Source organism: Mastomys coucha, unplaced genomic scaffold (genome assembly GCF_008632895.1).
Source record: "Mastomys coucha isolate ucsf_1 unplaced genomic scaffold, UCSF_Mcou_1 pScaffold22, whole genome shotgun sequence".
Taxonomy (NCBI): Eukaryota; Metazoa; Chordata; class Mammalia; order Rodentia; family Muridae; genus Mastomys; species Mastomys coucha.
In genome coordinates, this window is record NW_022196905.1 from 203,976,939 (window position 1) to 203,998,228 (window position 21,290).

General features: G+C 42.0%; 1 protein-coding gene across 2 annotated transcripts in view; it reads right to left on the reverse strand.

Moving 5' to 3' along the window:
• Nucleotides 1-1,222: 1,222 nt before the first annotated feature.
• The window catches only part of Klhl2 (kelch like family member 2), a 110,665-nt gene continuing 90,597 nt past the window's right edge, over nt 1,223-21,290 (reverse strand). Inside the window, exons 8-15 of one of the 2 annotated variants that reach the window (XM_031339944.1) lie at nt 20,231-20,380; nt 16,032-16,149; nt 14,410-14,607; nt 13,457-13,558; nt 11,497-11,625; nt 10,828-10,968; nt 4,172-4,315; nt 1,223-2,353 (exon numbers count right to left, since the gene is read on the reverse strand). In XM_031339944.1, the coding sequence (XP_031195804.1) occupies nt 2,325-2,353; nt 4,172-4,315; nt 10,828-10,968; nt 11,497-11,625; nt 13,457-13,558; nt 14,410-14,607; nt 16,032-16,149; nt 20,231-20,380 (1,011 nt within the window). In that variant the 3' untranslated portion in view covers nt 1,223-2,324. Of the gene's footprint in view, nt 2,354-2,405; nt 2,865-4,171; nt 4,316-10,827; nt 10,969-11,496; nt 11,626-13,456; nt 13,559-14,409; nt 14,608-16,031; nt 16,150-20,230; nt 20,381-21,290 lie in introns of those variants that run through there. The other variant, XM_031339943.1, reaches the window with a different exon arrangement.

Genomic DNA, 21,290 nt, shown 5'->3' on the forward strand with positions numbered 1-21,290 from the left:
CCAAACCAGAATATAAGATGTGGGTGCTGATGCAAACTTTTAGTTCCAGCACTCAGGAGGCAGAGGTAAGTGGATCTCTTAAGTTTAAGACCACCTTGGTCTACATAGGACATCCAGGGTTACATTTGAGATCCTGTCTGATGAAAAAACAAAAACAAAACCAAGAAAAACCATGAAGCAAACCAGAATGTGTCCTCACAAGTTGTGAGCTATCTTAGCAAATAGGGGTCACCCAAGGAGGGAGTGTCACCGCTGTCTGCTTCTAGTCAGTTGGGAAGAGGTACCAGTGATTGGCATCTGAAGTTGGGGTGGGGAGGCTGGTAGGGCTGAGCCCTCAGTCTTGTACCCAGGCAATAATCTTTGGGGAAGTGCTGTGTGTGAGAGCCCTTCATGAACATGTAGTCACAGGAATATTCTGTGTCATTCTAGGAACTGACTGGGAAAGAGAATGACTACCTTCTCTCGGCGCTGCTGTTAGACATGGCTGAGATCCAGATTCATTAGACCCCTGACATGTTTGCTAATAATGGCTACGCTGGAAAGCTGCACTAATGTGGAAATTCATGTTTCATCAAGTGAACACAGGCCTTTTCTGATTAAATTCTATCTTCGTTTGTAATGGAGACTTCAACTGTGTAATGTGGTTCTGTTTAAATGTGAACAGTTTGTATCCATGACAGAGAAATTTCAGCATGTGTTTCTTTCCTGATGATTATAGCTTTTGCTGACAGTGAGTTAACCCTTTGGATTCCTCTGCTGACAATCACAAGCTGATTCCCTCCCTTCAGCACCCTATCTGCTGTGCCCAGCATTCCCCCCACTCCCTAACTCTTATCCTCCAGCTCTTTGAATTTGTTATCAAAGCCACAGAACCTCAGTTGCTTCACAGCTGTTTCCCTCCTTCTCCCAAGGCTACTCGCTGGTTTTGTTTGTTTTTTTTTTAAATCTGTGTGTTATTGATCCTGAAGAGTAAGGAAATATAAAAAAGTGGAAATTTAGTCAATCCATTACTTTGATGGCTAAGGTTAATTTTTTCCCCAAGAACAACTCCCAGTAGTATCAGTTATTACTTTAATAGATTTAGCGTACAAGTTACTTTAGCAGGAAAAGTAAAAACACAGATTTGTTCCAAACATGAAAAAAAAAAAGGTTTCAATTTATGAAGTTGGAAAACCCAAGGTCTGCAAAAGAACAGGCAAAAAGCCACACTGGTAAAACCAAGGTCGTTGTGAAACAAATAATATACAAACTTTTATTCAAAGATAATTCAAGAAAGACACATGTTGGTCATCTTTAAAGAGATTAATCGAAGATCTCAGAAAAACTATCTGCTCAATACACATGATTAGTCACAGAAAGCTTTCTCTTCCATTAATAGCAGCTAAATTTATACACACAGAAAAAATTCTTAAGACCATGCAAATTCAGTTGAATTCCACACATTCATTATATTCATCAAAAAACCTGCAGGTATGTTCATGCCAAAAGTGTTACTGTAAGAAAAAAAAAAATTAAAAACACACACCAAAACATGATCAAGATTAAACTAAAGAAAAATAATAAATAAGCATAATTTATATTTTATTTAAAAAAGTTTGGCATTACACATATTAAAGTGTGTTACGCCATGTTCATTCATTCCTCAGAAGTGGCGTTTTTAAAGTGTTAAGCATTGTTAAATATCAAAAAATACAACTCTGTTTTACAATGTAGTACTGGCATAATTCAAAGTACTGTGCCAATTATAAATAGATAATCAAACATCTTTTCAAACATATTTAAAGGAAAGCATATAGACACACATTTATATGCACACAATTTATTATAGTCATGTAATCAAAGATATTTATAAAAGCAAACAATTTCACCCCTCAACAGTGTCATATACTTACATAGATTTTAATCTGTCCCAAAGATTCTCTGTTCCCAGGAGATTTTTCAGGAGAAAGAATAAAGATAAAACTTAATTTTACAAGAACACATGTTAACTTTATTCTCTTTCACAAAATAATCCATAGTCATTCAAGGCTGATAAGAACTAGTTTTTATGAAAGCGACTGCTGCCTAAAGACCACAGTGGAGGGACTGCAGTCTAGGTCTCTTGTAAAGTCAGTCAGCTGCTGCTCGGCGCAGAGAAAGCCTACACGGTGCTTCTACCAAAAATAATCTTCAGTATCCGAGGCCTCTGAAGGCAGATGGTCTCATCTTCTGCTGAGACGTAAAGTGCGGCTACAAGTGGAAAGGCTCTAGGCTCTCAGTCCCTTCAGAAATACTTGTTGACGCCTGGTTCTCATGGAATGATACGCTGAAAATGTCCTTCAGGCTCATAATGGTTTATCAATAACTGTGACCCCTGCATAAAGGAACGAAGAGATAAGATGTCACAGGGGACACACTGTGCCTTTGAGAAAATCCAGAACTCTGTACCGCTAAAGCCACAGGTGGCATCCGAGTGCCTTTCCTCCAACTGAGTGGCATCGTGTTTTAAAACTTAGATTATTTTATCTTATGACTTTTCGCCTTCATGTATGTATGTACACCATATGTGTGCCTTATGAACTTGGAAGTCAGAGAAGGGCATGGATCTTACTGGGGTTAGAGATAATTGTGAATCGCAATATGGTTGCTGGGGATGGAACCTGGGTCCTATGAAAGACCAACAAGCACACTTAAAGGCTGCATCATCTTCCAGTTTTCACTGTTCTCTTTTCAAAAAAGCCTTTTTTTAAACAAAACAAAACAAACAAACAACGAAACAACCAAACCAACCTTATTTTCATCATTTAACTCTGTTCTCTGTGTGTGCCTGAGTATGAGTCTGTGCACGTGTGCGTACAGGTGCCCACAATTCTGGAGGAGTTGTCCTGGAGCAAAAAGTTCTCTGTAAAAGTAGTAAGTACTCCTATCCCTGAGCCACCTCTCCTGCCCCTACCACCACTTCAACATACACAACTGTGAAAGTTCCACTTAGGCCCGAATAAATTTGACATCTGACTACCTGGCCTAGAACTTGCTTTTTCCCTATGGAGTTATTATTGGAGAGAATTTGCTTTAGTAGGGAAATATAAAATTGCACCTGATACTTGAAGGGTCAGCAAACACACAGGACGGGAGGACAGAGCCACCATCTTGGTCCTGGTGACCGTAGGCATGTATGAGTATCAATAGAAAGATACACTAAAATACACAGTAACCGTTTCACGTCAGTTATGACTCAATGAAGTTGTTGGAAAATTCTTTCCTAAGTCCACATCATTTTATTCTGTGGTCCTGCTATGTAGTTTTCTGGAAGTGTCATTTTGGAAGATGGATAAATGGCAGTGATGATTAATTAGTAAAAATTAACTTTCCCTCGATAATATATTAACTGTATTAACATTTTAATACTATCAGAATTAGTTTATATATAAAATGTAGGAGTTTTATTGTTTGTTTTTGTTTGGAGATTTGACTTTTCAAGACAGGATTTCTCTGTGTAGCTCTAGCTGTCTTAGAACTCTCTGTAGATCAGGCTGGCCTTGAACTCACAGAGATCCACCTGTCTCTGCCTCCTGAGTACTGGGATTGGAGGTATGTACCACCAACCCAGCCTATAAGACATCTTAAAGACATCATTATATTAAAGATTATTATAATTTCTCTTATTGAGAGAATGGACCAGAAATCACATAATTCAACCAATGATATATTAAAGTAAGGCACAAGGGCAAAGCATGGTGATGGTCACATTTGTTCTTTTTAATGGGGTTAAGAAGGCATATGTGTCACAACGCACATATACAGGTAAGAAAGCCACCCATGGGAGTAATTTTGCTCCTTTCATCGGGTAGGTCCCGGGGACTGAACTCAGGTCACGAAGCTTGGCAAGAGTCTTTGCCCGCTGAGCCCTCTCGTGAGCCCCTGAGCTACACTCTCTAGTTAAGGAACTGAATGAAGCTTTACGGCATAGTGAACAGCTCGCCATCATAGACAGTATTTAGTCATTAAAATGTATTAAGTACATTTGAGCTGAAGACTAGGGATTTTAGGTATTACACAATGAGAATGCCAGTGCTTCATGTGAATACACACATCCAAGGCACACAGTTTAAGCATACGACATAGAAGACTTTCTTCTTACAGGAAAACTGATGTGAGCTGTATGCCAGAAGACAGAATGAAGTAGACTTACCTGCGTAGCTTCTCCCCGTGCTCATACACGAGGACACAACTGTCCATTTATCTGTGGTGGGGTTATAATACTCTACCGACGCCAAGTTACAGGAACCGTCATCTCCTCCGACAACATACAACAGACCATTAACTGCACAGACACCTTTAAAAGTTGTGCATAGAGAAAACAATTACTTACAACCTCCAGGTGAGTACAAAACAACCCACACATGCTTGCTCAGATGACACGAGATGCTCCAAGAAAGGAGGCTGCTGGCGTCCCTCCACAGATTGCACGGTCACTGACCTCAGTCAGACAGGCATTTTTATTGATCACACACCTAAAACCTGACTGACCAGGGCAACAGCTGAAAGCTTTGAGCTGGACGTTTCTAAGGGCCAGCTTATAAAGGCAAAAACCACAATGAACTCATACACAGGTGCTGGAGTGCTGCCCGGTGGTCAGCCCTAACTCAAGCCATTTTAGACATTATAGTTCATATTGACCTTTAATTTCATGGGCCTTGAGTGAAGATTATGGTTGTGGAGTTTCTTCAGATTAACAAACCTCCTAACATACAGAACATAACAGAGTATGTGGTCATCATGACCCTCCTCTGAGCCAAGTTACTTTTCTGTGTCAATGTCTGGCAGGCGTATTACAGCAACAACATGAAAGAGCTGGCCGGCATGGAACAAAATGGCTATAGATGTGCCTTAAGAGAGGCAGAGGAGGGGATGATGGTATGTAAGACTTCCTCTCTAAATAGTACTACATGCGCAAAGCACCTACTGTATGCCATGATTGCAGTGGCTGCTTTAGAGATGACTAATTCACTTAGTCACCACAACTTTACATATACCATTAGAGAGTATTTCCACCTTCATTTAGGAAGGAAGGACAGAAGAGAAAGTAGTTAAGAGGAGAAAGAAATAAGTCAAAGTGGTAATATATTCCACATTAGCATTTTAGAGAATTATCAGAAAACATTAACTAACAGAAGGTTGAAATGAGGACGGGAGCTACCTAGCACCGTGGTAGATCAGTTACCTGGAAGGTTAAAAACCTACTCGTAATTTCAAGTTTTAGACTGGATGGTTAGGCTGTTTTGTTTTCTTTAAAGGGAGCTTGGGCTGCAGTTCCATAGCAGTGCGCTTGCTGAGCACACTATGAGGTGCTGGGTTTAATGTCTGATGCTGTAATCCTAGCACTCCACAGGCACAGGCAGGAAGATGCTAAGCTGAAGGGCAACCTGGGCAATATACTGAATCCCTGCCTTTAAGGAGGCAGTGGGGCCAGACAGTGGTGGCACAAGCCTTTAATACTAGTACTTAGGAGGCAGGGGCAGGCAGATTTCTGTGAGTTTGAGGCCAGCCTGGTATACATAAAGTTTTATGTCAGCCAGAGCTACACCGAGAAACCCTGTCTCAAAAAAAAACAATCAAAAAACAAAATGAAACAAACAAAAGGAGATGTTAGTTCTTAAATAAATAACTAAATAAATAGGTAGGTAGGTAGCAGAATAACTGTTTTTGCTTGTTAAAGTTCAAAAACATCAAGAATACTTGTAAAATATAGATCTCTACTAATTAACACAAATGTTCCTTAACTCTCAACAGAGAATACTATTTTTATTTTATTTTACTTTATTAGAGACAGGGTTTCCTTGCACTCATTATGCAGCTAAGTGGTTTTTAACTCCTGACTCTTGCCTCCACTTTATAAGTAATAGGATTACAGGCCTGTGCTATCACACTCAAATTCCTTTTTCTTTCTTTTTGAGATAAGGTCTCACTCTGTAGCCAAGATGGGCAAAACTCACTCTGTAGCTCAGACTGAACGCAGTCATTGTAACCCCATCCTGAGTTCTGGGACTGCACCATGAGCCATTATGCTTGCCTTACATAATTGACTTAGTCTAACTGTAAGAAGGAACCAAACTGAAGCCATTTTAGATAAAACTTCCATTCTGAATAGGAGTCAAATAAAGCTTAAGTTCCCAAGACCTCCTGGGTAACTGACATTCTGCCTGGCAGAGAGAGACATGCACATAGGTAACTGACACCCTGGTTGGCAAGTGAGACATGAATGCCAGGCAAATGACCCTACCACAGTTGAATAACCTGACCAGTGGGAACAGTATACCACAAAGAAATGTTTCTAAGGAAGTCCCCTGTACCTAAATCCTGATTGGTGAGAAAATGTACCTATAACTTGGCGCTTAAAAGCTCTGTACCGTCCTGGCTCTGGGGTTGCAGTTCAGCCCCTGAGTCTCTTCTGCAGCCCTGATCTATCAGTAGCAGCCTGAGTAAAGTAAGTTTTTGCCATCTGTTTGGATAGTTACTAAGATGAACGTTGGAAGATGCTGGGTCTGTGCAGTTGTCTCTGACTGGTCAGGTTTTTCTGCCTACTTAAAATAAAGTTCTTGCTTTGCTAGACTCCTGTGACTGCTTGGGGTTGTTTGGAATATTTTGGACCCCAATATGACAAACACTATATACACTGGACATTTCTCCAAAATTAATATTCATCTTCATAATCTTAATGGCTGCATACATTTCCATGTATGTGAAACCACGTTTATCTAATCCTCTCTGGTAGTTATTTAAAATGAGGAACACAAAGCACCTATACATTTGAATATCAACAAAATTATTTACTATAGACTTTTTTAAAAGAAAATTTGGGAGGTAAACACTATATTTCAACTCCATTTTGTTTAGGGCTGGAGAGAAAGCTCAGCAGCTGAGAGTACTGGCTGCTCTTCTGGAGGACAAGGTGTTCAATGCCCAGCACCACAAGGCAGCTGTGATAACAGCAGTCCATAACTTCAGTTCCGCGGACCCTATGCCCTCTTCTGGCTTGCACAGGTACCAGACATACAAGTGGTGTCTAGGCATACATGCAGGAAAAACATCCCCACATAAAACAGCCAACTTTCTGTTAAGTCAACAGGCTTATTTTTAAGTAAGCAACCTAAGCTGGACATGGCAGCATGCACATACCTAACTCCCAGCATGGGGATAGCAGAAGAGCACATTGAGACTACCCCGCTTCATAGTGAGACCAGTCTCAAACTCACCAATGCCTGACATTTTCAAAGTTATTCAAAATGCATATTCAAAACTACACCAAAATGAAGCGAACCTTCTCTCTCTCTTTTGCTCAGTGTCTCAACTATTTTACTACTGTAGTCTTTTTACAAGAACCAAACTCACACTTTCCAAACAATTTGGAGTTCTTAAGAGCAGAAGCCTCCATACAAGCTCCTGACAGTCCTTGTGTGACCACACCAACGGTATGAAAACCAAGTAAGCCCTGGATGGTCCAGTGAGTTCAGGGCTTTTCTGCCTCAGCTCCTGCACAGAGCTCTGACAGACACACAGGCGAAGGGCATCCCACTGTGGAGGAGGCTGTTCCCACATCCACCTGAGCAAAGCAGAGTTCCTTTCCAAAGTCATGTAAAATTAATTAGGTTAATTTAATTAACAGTAGACGAATGGCCTGAGTCACACCAGTCGTCCTTTAGGCAGTTGGGACACAAATCAGTTTGCCAAAAGGACAGACTTTCCTCAAGCACTTGACATGTCTGGTCTGTTTGGTTTATTTTATCATAACCAAGCATGTATTGAGAACCTTTTACAGGTGCCCTCAGTGTTACAGGGCCGCTTATAGTCATGCTCAGTAGTTCCCACCATCTTCCACGTCATAATTTTCACCTTTCGCCATTCTGTTTTTGTTGGTATTGAAGCAGCATCTCCCTATGCCGTCCAGGCTAGCCCATCTCCCTATGCCGTCCAGGCTAACCTATTGTGTCACTCAGAGGAGCCTGTGATGCAAGACTTTGCCGTCATCTCCCCAGAGCTGGGATTACAGGTGTGTACCACCAATGTCTGGATTTTTTTTTTTTTTGTCCAATTTAGATTTCATAGTTTACCGTACTTATGATAACTTTTGAAATATGGCTTGTAGGTTGGTTGCTAACCTAAACTTCTGCAAGACCCTCATCTTTCCCCATCTGTAAACAGCACATGCCCTGCCCCCTCCTTGCCAGATGAGCCCTTTCTTTCCCATGGGGGTTCCTAGGTGAGGCCTTTATCCTATATTAAGTAAAGACAGTCTATACAGAGCTTATCAGATGCACATTTCAGATGGTTATGAACACAGAATGAAGGTTACCCAACATTTCTAATGCTGAGTCCTTATACCCTTGATCAAGCACTTACTCTACCGAAGGCCCAGACTTGTGAGTCCTGCAAGGCTTCTAGATTATCTCTTGCTGACTAACCAAACGCAATTGATCGGGTAAAGTACACGGCTAAATAGTTAATTATAAATTCTGCTTGGTTACTGACAGTCCTTACTGTACTGTGTACTTTGTGTTCCCCTCTGACCACAAAGAAAAGCCAAGAAAACATTTTTTAGGGAGCCTATGTAATGACCTCATTCTATGGTGCTCACAGTAACCTTGAGAATCACCAAGAACTCAGACTACAGGGACAGGCAGGAGGAGGCTAGCATTTCCCTCTCAAAACTCTTCCAAGTACAGTCGTACATCACATAACTGTAATAGAAATGCTGACTCCATGAGAGCATAACAGAGATGGGAGATTCCTATTGTCTAGAGATGTCGCAGCCTGGTACAGCTAACCTGACACTGTAGCATGCGTTTCGTTTCAGGCAATGCTGATGTAAACACCTATGGAACTGTTCTCCATGTAAAAACAGTACAAGCGTGGTTACAAATGACACGTGACGCTTCATGGTAAATAACCATGCTACTTGTCTTATGTATTTTCTAGTTATTTTGAAGGATAGCCTTCTAGTTATCGAAGAGACATTTACAGTAAAGCAGTATACTCTTACTTAGGCAGCAGTCCTATACAGTTTATGCCCACTGTGTATTTTATTGCATCAAGGGACTGCATATGGTAACTGCTAACCTAAACTTCTTGGGTTGTGTAAATGACGTTCACTTTGTGAAACACACTTGCAACTAAACTCTTTCTCAAAATGTGCATTTTGTCTGTAGGAGACATATGGCTGCAGTTCTCTGACCTTGAAGACCTCTGTATTCTATTTTTTTTTTTTTGCTTTTTCAAGACAGGGTTTCTCTGTATAGCTCTAGCTATTCTGGAACTTACTCTGTAGACCAGGCTGGCCTCGAACTCAGAAATCCGCCTGCCTCTGCCTCCCAAGTGCTGGGATTAAAGACGTGCGCCACCACCGCCCGGCTAAGACCTCTGTATTCTTAAAATTATTTTTTTGTGGAGGCTACAGGTTTTTTTTTGTTTGTTTGTTTTTGGTTTTTTTTTATGAACCTAATATTAAACCAGGGCAAAGCAAGCAAGCTCTTCAGCCTTGCCCTTCAGATTCAGATAATTTGTTTTGTTTATAAAAAGTCTTGTTACATAATTCAGACTGGCTGGAACCCAGGATCCTCTTGCCTCTACCTCCCAGTGTTGGTACAGGTGTGCACCATCATAGCTAGGTCAAGCAACTTTCTTTATCTGTTGTTGATATTGACCCAATTGGGCAAATTCACTAAGAACTGAGCTCACTAGTACGTGCTATATGGTAGGCATTTGGCTTAGTGAGGGTTTCTATAGCTATGACAAAACACCACACCAAAAATCAAGTTGGGGAGGAAAGGGTTTATTCAGCTTACACACCCATTTTGCTGTTCATAACTGAAGGAGGTCAGGACAAAGGATGATGGAGGCAGGAGCTGATGCAGAGGCCATGGAAGAGTGGTGTTTATTGGCTTGCTTCCCATGGCTTGCTCAGCCTGCTTTCTTATAGAACCCAGGACCATCAACCCAGGAATGGCCTCACCCACCATGGGCTGGGCCTTTTCCCACTGATCACTAGTTGAGAAAATACCTTAAGGCTGGATCTCATGGAAGCATTTTCTCAACTGAGGCTCCTTCCTCTCTAAAGACTTTAAACTGTATCAGGTTGATACACAAAACCAGCCAGTACAGTACTCAAAAATGAACTCAAGTACCAAATGAAGACCCACAGTCAGTCTACAAACCATCACCAAATGCTGGCAGACTATACAGTCTCTCTCTCACTCTCATACACACACAGAGACACACACAGATAAAGATGACCTTGAACTTCTGATCCTCCCGCTTCTGCTTCCATAAATAGAACACTTAGATTAAAAGTATTTACCACTATGCCTGACTTATAGGCCCTACTGACTGAACCTTGGGCCTTGTAAATGGCAAGCAAGCATTCTACCAAATAGACTCTTATATGTGTTTGTTTTGAGATAAGGTCGTATTCTGTTGCCCAGGCTGTCTTGGAACCCTCCGTGTAGCTTCAAACTCATTAAAATCTTCCTGCCTCAGCACCCCAAATGCTAGGATTGTAGGCATAAGCCATCATATCCAGTTTGTTAACTTCATAAAAAATTATGTTGGTTGCATGTGAGGCAAGCGCTCTACCACTGCCACTGAGCTGTGCTCCAGTCCTAGGTATTTACTTTAAGGGCTTCTTAAATAAGTTTTGCACTGGAAATACTCAAAGTCTATCAAGAAATGAGATAAATAACAAAAACAAAAACAAAAACAAAAACAAAACAAGACCAACGGAAATACAGAGTCAAACTAGGAAAACATCGTTAAATGCAGTATGGATGGCATAATCTTGGGCTCAATAGATACCTGCATTTCTTCTGCACATGTTCATATCGGCAACCTGCCTCCAGGCGTTTGTGGTGGGGTCATATACTTCAACACTTTTTCGTACTAAAGGACCATCATGACCTCCTACAGCATATAATAAGTTGTTTAACACGCCAACACCTAGAAAACACAACCAAGCAAATTATAGTAGAGCAAGGTAGGCAAGAATCTTATGGTGCAGTGCAGCTGATGCAGGTGCCTTGGGATGCAAACCTTAAGTCCTAACTCTCACTAAATGTCGCTGACAAGGAGGCTCAGCACTGCAGAAATGGAAGGGAACAGACTGGCAAGGCCTGGGTAAGATGCCCTATCCTAACAGGAGAAGAGAATCAAGGAGAAGCAACTGACACCAAGCCCTTTACTAAACTCCTTTCACAAACAACATTCTCCAAAGCATTCAGTCTGTGAAAGCATCCGATCGGAAAGGAAAGGCCATGAAAAATCCTCCTCATTGAACAAATGATAAAACAGCATTATGTAAGGAAAGCAGCAGAGCTTTTACTCTGTGAAAACGTACAAAAGTGCAACTTCTTGCTGCCAACCTAGCCCACTTAGTAGAACCAGGAGAAGCAGCACACATTTTCAAACCCTATTTGCAGACGTCCATCAGTCAGCCCACCTCAGAGGCTGGCCGGGGCTTCTAGTTACCTGCTCCACTCCGTCTGGTGCTCATTTCTGCTATGTAAGTCCATTCGTTTGCGGTAGCATTATAGCATTCTACTGTGCTAAGACACTGGCGCGAAGCTCCATCATAACCCCCCACGGCATAGAGCAAACCTGGACATGGAACCACAAGAAAAGGCAAATAAACAATCTATCTTCCCCTTAAAATATTTCTAACTTTCATGATATGCGTTAGTTTTAACAAGTGCTAGCAGGTGGAATGATCAAACCCTACTAAAAAGAGTGCATGGAACAAAGGATGTGCTTTTTACATTTCTTTAATTCCATCAGTGATCTGACCGACACAGGAGCAGAACACTTGTGACTTTGGATAACACTAGCTGATTCATGAACAACATCTTGGACAACAGAAATATTAGCTGGGAAAGGTAAAACCAAGGGTCAGTAGCCAAGGGGCTAGACAGATAGCCCAACAGTTAAGAGTACTGCCTGCTCTTCTAAAGGACCCATGTTTATTAATGCCTAGCACCTACAGGGCAGCTCACAGCCATGTCCAACTTCAGTTCTAGGGGATATGATGCCCTCTTCTGGCATCCATGGGCACATATATGCACATGGTAAAGAAAACATACACGGAGGCAAAACACCCATATACATTAAAAAAAAAGAGTCAGTAGCAAAATGTAATACAGAATGCAATGAAATATCTGACAAGAAAAAGCTATGATGTACTAACACGACTTCATGGATGAAGAAGTAAGATACACCATAAATGACATTAAAAACAACATGCTAAATCAGACAAGCCAGTTATAAGCATGCTGTATGATTTAATTTACATAAAATGTCTAGAAGAGAGGAATATACATGGTAAGAGTAGTGGTTACTGGGGACTGGGGAGGAGAGGGGACAGCTAGGGAAGCAGGAATGGTTTTATTGGGTAACAAAAATGTTCTTTAATGACTTGCGGTGATAGATACATATGGAATTGTTTGAGTCAAACAGGAATTTTTTTATGACATTTTAATTGTTTTATGAAAGCTACTTCTTTAAAAATGAGATTTATTTTTATTAATATATATTTGTGAACCCTGATGCCCACAGAAGCCAGAGCCATTGGAGGCCCCTACAGCTGTAGCTACAGGCAGTTGTGAGCAGCCTGCTGTGGATTCTGGAAATCTTAGCTCAGGTCCTAATTGCTAAGACATCTCTCTACCCCTCAAAAAATATTTTCAAAATATACAGAAAGCTAGATCTGGCGGCAAACACCTTTAACCCTAGCACTCTGGAGGTAGAAGACAGGTGGAACTTTGGGTTTGAGTATAGCCTTGTCTACATAGTGAGTTCCAGGGTAGCCAGCCAGGGCTACATGGTGAAACTGTCTTTAAAAAGAAAAAAAAAAAGGTATACAGAATTTTACCACCAGTGAGAAAGAAACGAAAAAACATAAATTTGCCTAAGCTAGAATTTGAGGGGGAAAAAAAATCACACTGAAGAAATAACACATAGCTTTCCTTCAACTGTGAACAAAAAGATAGAAACTAACTAAAGCCACTAACTGCGTCTTGCGTGTTAATCTTGCGTGATAAAGGGCTCTCGTCCAGATACAAATGTTTGGAAGTGTAATGACCTGAATTGTTTTCCCAACACTTGTCATAAGAACAGGTGAAAAGCTTGGGTGCCACTTGTCTAGTATCTGAGTGCAATTCCCAGTAAGGTTAAAAAACTTAGTTGATAGTCTTATATAAGTCACACACAAAGAGGGAAGAAGGAAGAAAAAAGGGGGGGAGGATAGGTAGAAAGGACTTGCTTATACAGTTTAATTTATATAAATGAGCTCATTAAAAAAGAGAACAATTAAAATATATTGCTTTTCCTCCGTCCATTCACAAACCAGTGCCCAGATCTCCAGATGAACCACTCTCTGGAGCCCAGCAGCCCAGATCACATGCATGTGTTCACCTGTTGGAACTGCCAGACCTACCTCCAACGACACCAACACCCACACTGCTCCTCCTAGTGTTCATTGGGGCAACATGAAACCACTCATTAGATTTGATGTTGTACGCTTCCACAGACGATAAACCTGTGACAGAGAATAATACCCTTCATTTACTCTTCCAAAAAGACACCGTTGTTCTTTTATATAAATATTACTAGGGGAAATAATGTCAGGCATTTTACACTGGGCTAAAATTAAAAGAAGAATATGAGAGAATTGATAATTACAGATATGAATGGCTTCTCTACTAGAAGAACATGAGAGAACATGCTAATTACATGATAGGAGAGGCTTCTCTACTAACAGAACATGAAAGAACATGCTTATTACATGGTAGGAGTGGCTTTTCTACTAGAAGCTTCTACTCAGGCCGTTGCCATTGATAAGATTCTTAGACATGGAAGAATGATAAATATTAATATACCAGAGACAAAATGTATATAATCTGCACTGTCACATCTTTTTAAAATAGTTACTTAGGTGTTTCTATGGCCCTACATAAAAGTTATTTATGCGTGTGTACATTGATTTGTGTACATAAGTCCAGTGCCTCTTCAGGCCAGAAGAGGGTGCTGGGAATCTCAGGGCTGATGTTGGAGTGGGTTGTGACCTGCTCTGCCTGGGTCCTAGAAATCAAACTCTGATGCTTTCAAAGAAAGAGTACCAAACACTCTTAACCACATCTATCCAGCCTCTACTCATATCTCTAAAAGAAAAATTTGAATTTACGGTTTTGAGACAAGTTCTCACCCTTGAGCCAACGCTATCCTCAAACTTACAATCTTCCTGCCCCCAAATTTCACTTCACTGGACTTTCATTTTAAAACTTCTCTAAAACAACTGCTAAAGACATCGAAGTACGTGCTAATGTTACTATAATTTGTACGCTACCGTGTCACTTACATATCACAGCCATGCAGGAGAGAGGAAATTACCTGTGCTGCCGTCAAAGCCCCCCACTGCGTACAACAGCCCATTCAGCACAGCCGCTCCCAGAGTGCTTCTTCGGTCTCGCATGTTTGCCACGCTGGTCCACTGGTCTTTCACGGGGTCATAGGAATCTACAGTGCGAACTCTTAGTGAGCCATTGAAGCCACCAACAGCAAAGACAAGCCCAGCCATATAGACCATCCCTGCAGAGGAAGAAACCAATTCAGGGAGAATACGTCATCCAACAGATACCCTGATCTCAAAGCAGGCCGCAGCTAAGAAAGCCTCCAGTGTTTGCTGGTACAGAACAACAAACAGGTGTTTGTAAATACCGAATCAGTCTTGAAAATTTCTCTTCATGGGCAAGATACATAAAATCGGAAGTGCACTATGGGAATGCACTAGGAGTCCAGTGAGGTACAGATTCTTGTAAGATATGATTACTAAGTTCAATGTCCAGTTGAAAACTAGTAAGGTAGTTTTCGGGGGTAAAGTGCTCGCCTGGACTTGCAACTGAAAAACAAAACTAGTATGACAAAAGAGTAGCAGCACAGAGGGAGGGAGAGAGAGAGAGACAGAGAGAGAGGAGTGTGGTGTATGCGAGAGTATATGCGTGTGTATGTGTGTGGTGTGTTGGTGTGAGACTATGTATGTATGTAAGAAAGAGTGTATGTGTGTGTCTGAGAGTGTGTGTGTGTGTGTGTGTGTGTGTGTGTGTGTGTGTGTGTGTACCTTTTCCTAGAGACTGAATCCTGCCCCTCATAAATGCTAGGCAGGTGCTTTATAATAGGATTACACTCCTAGAGCTTCACTCTTACAGAATGAGGTAACTCTGGGTATGCTGGCAGGTTACAATCCCCAGGATATGCTGCTAGGGTGCTACCACCACGGAAAGACACTACACTTAGAGCTCCTTTAATAAAGGGAGATGAGAACAACAGCTTCATATTTCAGCTCCAGTGGGGATTCAAGATTTGCAACTGCTTCTTTCGAGTAGTTCTGGCTACATAACATCTGCTTCAACATGCCCGAAAAACAAATGTCAGAACAGAAGCAACTGGAGTTTCTAGCTTAGTCGGACAGTTCCTAATTAATCTGGGAGGGTCCCAGATTAATTGAGACTGCTAGTCTTCCTACAGGATTGCCCTTCTCAGCTTCTTTCAGCCTTCCCTAATTCAACAGGGGTCAGCTGCTTCTGTCCATTGGTTGGATGGGTGCAAATATCTACATCTGACTCTTTCAGCTGCTTGTTGGGTCTTTCAGAGGGCAGTCATGCTAGGTCCCTGTTTGTGAGCGCTCCATAGCCTCAGTAATAGTGTCAGGCCTTGAGACCTCCCCTTGAGCTGGATCCCACTTTGGGCCTGTCACTGGACCTTCTTTTCCTCAGGCTCCTCTCCATTTCCATCCCAAGATACAGTCCACAGAACTCAAAAAGGTCAACAAGCTGAAGTGGCCAAGTGAGGGCGCCTCAGTCCCACTTGGGAGAGAAAAGAAGGCAATCACAGGTGGGGAAGGAGGGAGGGAAGGGCCTGGGAGGGAAACTGGCTTTCTAACAGACATTTTTCCTAACACCTGAAATAAGACCCAGTGACAGCGAGCTGAGCTGGCTGTAAACACCCATGCTCACCTGCCCTGCATCTCCTGGAAGGCAGCTCAGCTACCTGGTGCCACCGCTCCTCTTTGAAGTCGTAGCACTCCACACTTCGGATAGCCTTAGGTGCCTGGCCCCCAACCACCACCATCAACTAAAAGGGAACAAACATAAGTGCGTGAACCAATGATATCAGCTACTGCACGAGTTAGAACAGCAATTCTGTCACCTAGCACATTTGGTTTAAAAATAAGGCCTTCAGAAGTGTAAAAGAGGCTCCTGGCCACTCAAGCAAAAGCAGTATTTAAGGCGGAAACAGTAGGGAGCCAGCACTGGCGAGGCTGCAGTCACCAGGCTTAAGATCCTGGTTCTGCAGTGATCAGAGGCAAGGCTGCCAGGGAGTAGGAGACAGAAGGAAAGTGTGTTACCAGGCGGCAGTAAAGGATTCATAGATGGAGAAATCGGCTTAAAAAAGAGTACCGGGAGTAGATGAGAATACAGAATCACAAACCCTCTTGATGCTCCATAAATAACCATCATCAGAACACATCGGAGACATCAAGCTCATAATGACCACATGAGCATCAGTTTACTGCTGGAAATAGATGATGGCTGTGGAGTATTCGACCCAGCAGCTGATTAACCAAGTACCTCCACATCTTTGTCTGCCAAGAAGTGTGCTAGGGACTACATGGGACAAGGGTTTCTACCCACCAAGAGCTAATAAACCTCACTAAGGAGCTAACTCCCAGGATGGAATTTGAGACCAATATGCAATTATATACATATGACAGTAACTGCTGTTGGAGACCAGAAAAGGGGGAGGGGTCACAATTCAGCAAAAGGCTTCCTAAGGAGCTGGAGCAAAGACCTTGTAAGATGTCACCGTTTATGAGGTCTTGAATGGGAAGCTGTAAAGAACAGGCAGGGCTTTGAGGGGAAAATGGGACCATGACAAGGCAGATGAATATTGAAAATAAAAACTCAAAACACCCAATATGGAGACGCTCACACACGTGTGGTCTGAGATCCTGGAGCATGATCACCTACCTGTACCTAGAACTACAGGAGTGTGAGTCACAGCAAACCCCAAGTCTCACAAAAACATAGCGCGTGTTAGTTACCAGGTAAGGCCAAAACCCTTAGACACGTTAAGGCTTAGCATAGACCAACGGTATGAATATTTCAGGCTATTCCTCTAGCTCTGACTTCAAATAAATACGAAGAATTAAAGAAAACCACTGCACCCTATTATGAAAAGGTCAAACAGCAAGAACTGTAGGAGAAAGACTGTAAAACCAGTCTTGTACGACACATCAAGCTCAGCCTTGTACATAAAGATCTGTGCTCACACCTCAGAATTCCGTCCAACAACGACAATGGCAGTATAGAAAGGGTCCTCAATGGTGTATCTAGTGAATATCAAGTCGAACGTCAAACCTCAGAACAGAAGGCAGTTACCTTAAAGATTGTGTTTTTAACTTTAATTATGTGCATGCATGTGTGTTTAGGTGTGGGTTTGTGCACATTGAGTACAGTGCTTGCAGGAGCCAAAGGATAGGAGTACTGGGAACCAAACCCAGATCCTCTGCAAGTGTAGTGTAGTCTTGACCACTGAGCCATCCAGCCAGCCCCAGAATATTTTACAATCCTCAGCCGGCATGCCGACTGATAGATTTCTCAATTCTCACACTGAAAATTCATTATTTCCACACTGAAATGAGAACAGAGGAGAAAGCATGTCACTACAGAGGACAGGGTAACATACCCACTTTACTACTCTGAGAGAGAGAAAGTGGGACAGAGATGTGCACTCCAACAGAGTACAAGCAGGAAGCATGCACGAGAGGAATTGGAGCAGGGAGAGGAAGACACCGAGAAACATGAGTGTTACAATCAGCAAAGGGGCTGTCATATCATAGACTACCGTGAATGGTAACATTGGGCAGAAAGAGAAGTAAATTTATCCTAAATGCAGGTTGCTTAGACTTCTTTCAACCAGAAATACATCCATACTTATTTACCAAAAGGGAGAGGTTAACAGAGATAACGGAGAACAGTAGCAGAACGTACATAGTGGGCTTGGAGAGACGGCTCAGTGACTATGAGTATGTGCTACTCTAGTTCAGTCCCCTGAACCCAGGCTGGGTGGCTCACAAGTGCCTGTGACTTCAGCTCCAGAGAATTCAATGCCCTCCTCTGGATTTCCTGTGTACCTGCATGCATATGCATATTCGTACACACAGACACATAAATAAAAATAAAAAAAATAAACCTAATGGGCAGGAGAGATGGCTCAGTGGTTAAGAGCACTGTCTGCTCTTCTAGAGGTTTAAGTTCCATTCCCAGCAACCACATGGTAGCTCACAACCATCTGTAATGAGATCTGATGCCCTCTTCAGGGCATCTGAAGATAGCTACAGTGGACTCAAATACATAAATCTAAAAAAACCAAAGCAAAACTAAAAGCATATAATTTCTTGTTATGATATCCAAAGATGTAAAGATGCCTCACAGAATCTCTGCATAGTTTACCTAGAATACAAAAGTCATGTGTGAGACTAAAAAAGTCAATGTGCGATTAGTGAGTGTACTCAGGAACACAAGAAAACCCACTTACAGTGGGAATAGATGAACTTATGGTAATTCCCTCAGCACTGCGACTATGTGTTATTCTATTTGACCCTAGGAGATTATGGTAAAGATATCATGACTATGAGATACATAAGATATATGACTTTAATCCCGCTTCATTCTAACCCACTTCCTTAGAATAAATCCTGAATATAACCACTGCAAATGATAAATGGTATCATAGGAAAACTTCCTATGCAAGCACCTTTTCTAAAACCTGTATGCACAAGCAAACACCCAAGAAGGGATGGTGCATACAAACGGCGCATACTCAAAGCTGGGGTGGTGCTCAAACTGTTGGCCCCATTTGGGACTCTTCCACAAGGGAAATCCCAAGGAAGCTAAATACCAGAGAACCTCCATGAATCCCCATGCATACCATAAACAAGAGCTAAGGCATGGGAGACTCTGGAAGAACGTAACAGTGGAAAACGTAAGCTGCACCAACGAGGCCCAGGAGACAACTTAACTGAATAGATGGCTTACACCGCACCGAGAGAAAAGAAAACACTCGACAGGATTTCACCAAGAGTTCCTTAGTGCGGCAAAAGTGCCACGTTTAGCCTAGAAATTGGGTGAAATGAGGCTGAATTCATCTTTATTCGAAAGGCATCTCTGCAGTATAGCTAAAAATGCAGAAGGCAGAGCATGAGCTAAGAAGGCTTTTCTCTTTCTCCCTCACAGACATGAGATATTTATGAAGTATTGAAGTTAAGTGGAGATGTTGAGGAGGCTGGGAAAGGAGAGGTACTTGCTACCAAGCCTGATGATGTGAGTTCAACCTCCAGGACCCACACAGGGGAAGGAGAGAATGGACTCCCAAGTCATCCTCTGATATCCACGTGTGCACACACCTGCATGTGCACACACCTGCATGTACACACACACACACACACACACACACACACACACACATACACACACCCTAGACCAACAGGCATGAATGAAATGATGACTTGGGACTCAAGATATGATTAAGAACACTACATGCTCTTCTAGAAACCCCAAGTTAGGTTCCCAATACCCACGTGGCAGTTCACATCCATCTGTAACACCAGTTGTTCCAGGGGACACACACACACACACACACACACACACACACACACACACACACACAGAGAGAGAGAGAGGATTAAATAAATTAGGCCGGAAAGGTACCTCAAGTGATTAAGAGCACTATTCTTTCAAAGGAATAAAATTTAGAATAAAATTGGGTTGCTCACAAATGCATATAACTTCAAGGAGTCTAATATCACCTTTTTATCTCCATGTGTGCACATGTACCACACAAATAAAAAAATAAAGCTTAAAAATATTTGGAAAATGTTTTACAAAAGGTTAAATGAGTTGAACAATCCATATCTTAACATGAAGGGGGCAACAGAAATTAAATCATATAGTCTATGATGCCATCTTGGGCACCTTCCATTACACGTGGCCAACGGAGACTAGATCACACATTCTACAGTGCATTCTTAGGCACAGTTTCCCTTGCAGAAAAACTGAAACAAGAGGCATGGAAATTCAGATGATCAAACATATAAACAGCTCACTGTGGGCCTTTGGATGGGGCAAGCACAACTGTGAAGAACAGGTCCTACTTTGGGAAGGTTCATGGGTGTCCTCAGCCGGGTCCGCACACTCTTCATTAACATGCGTTGCTCTGTGGGCAGCAAGTGGTATTTCATGGCTTCAATGAGGTAATCTTTGCATGCACTGCTGTTCTTCACCAACGCTTCCTCTTCAACCCTCTGTGGGAAGAGAGCAGACAAGCCCTGTGAGGGGTAACAGCTAGTGTGGAAGAAGGCAGCTACGGAAACAGGGGAAAGAAGGAAGCAGTGACTGTCCTGTCCATAGCGACTTCTACTCACGCATTTTGAAACAGCAATGAAAGAGATGAGCTGCAATCTCAGTGAGAGAAAGATGAACTCTGTGGACAACAGTCACGCCCACCCATTCCTTACATTTAAAGAAGCCAAACAGCTGACAAGAAAGGAAAGAAAAACAAAAAGGAAAACTTGGGGGAAAGGTGGAGCATGGGGATTTGTGGAGTTTACCTTGGAGTTCACCCCCCCCACGATGTCTCCACAAACCTAAGTGATCATGAAGATGCAGACACTATGATCTGGGCTATTCAGAAGTGCTGATCACGGGGTCTTTAACTAAGCTGGTGACCTTGGTGATGAACTAGGCAAGGGTATGAGTTCATGATGCTCTCTTCCAACACAGGAGAGCAAAAGACAAGAGACCCGAAACACTAAAATGTTATATCTATGTAACTCAATGTTTGATCCTGGTACTGAGCTTTCTGTTCTTCTTTTTCTTTTCTTTTTCTTTTCCTTTTAAAAGACTATAATATCCTGAGACAACACAGATAAACCTTAAAATGCTGAAACTTAACCTACTAATTAAAAATGTCCCCTTCTAAATGGTTTTAATTTCAGAAACTAATGCAGAGATGTTCCTGAAAGACTGTTAACAACAAAGAGTAAATTTAAAATACTCTAAGGATGACTAAGAATAATTCATTTATGTTTACTTCGAATACCCTGCTTTTCTTCACCTTAGAAATAAAGAAACCATATTATGTTCCTCTGGAATTATGAGAACTGGGTCAGCTCTCAAGTCCATCCCCATTGTTTAGTAGGAAGGAAGGGAGGA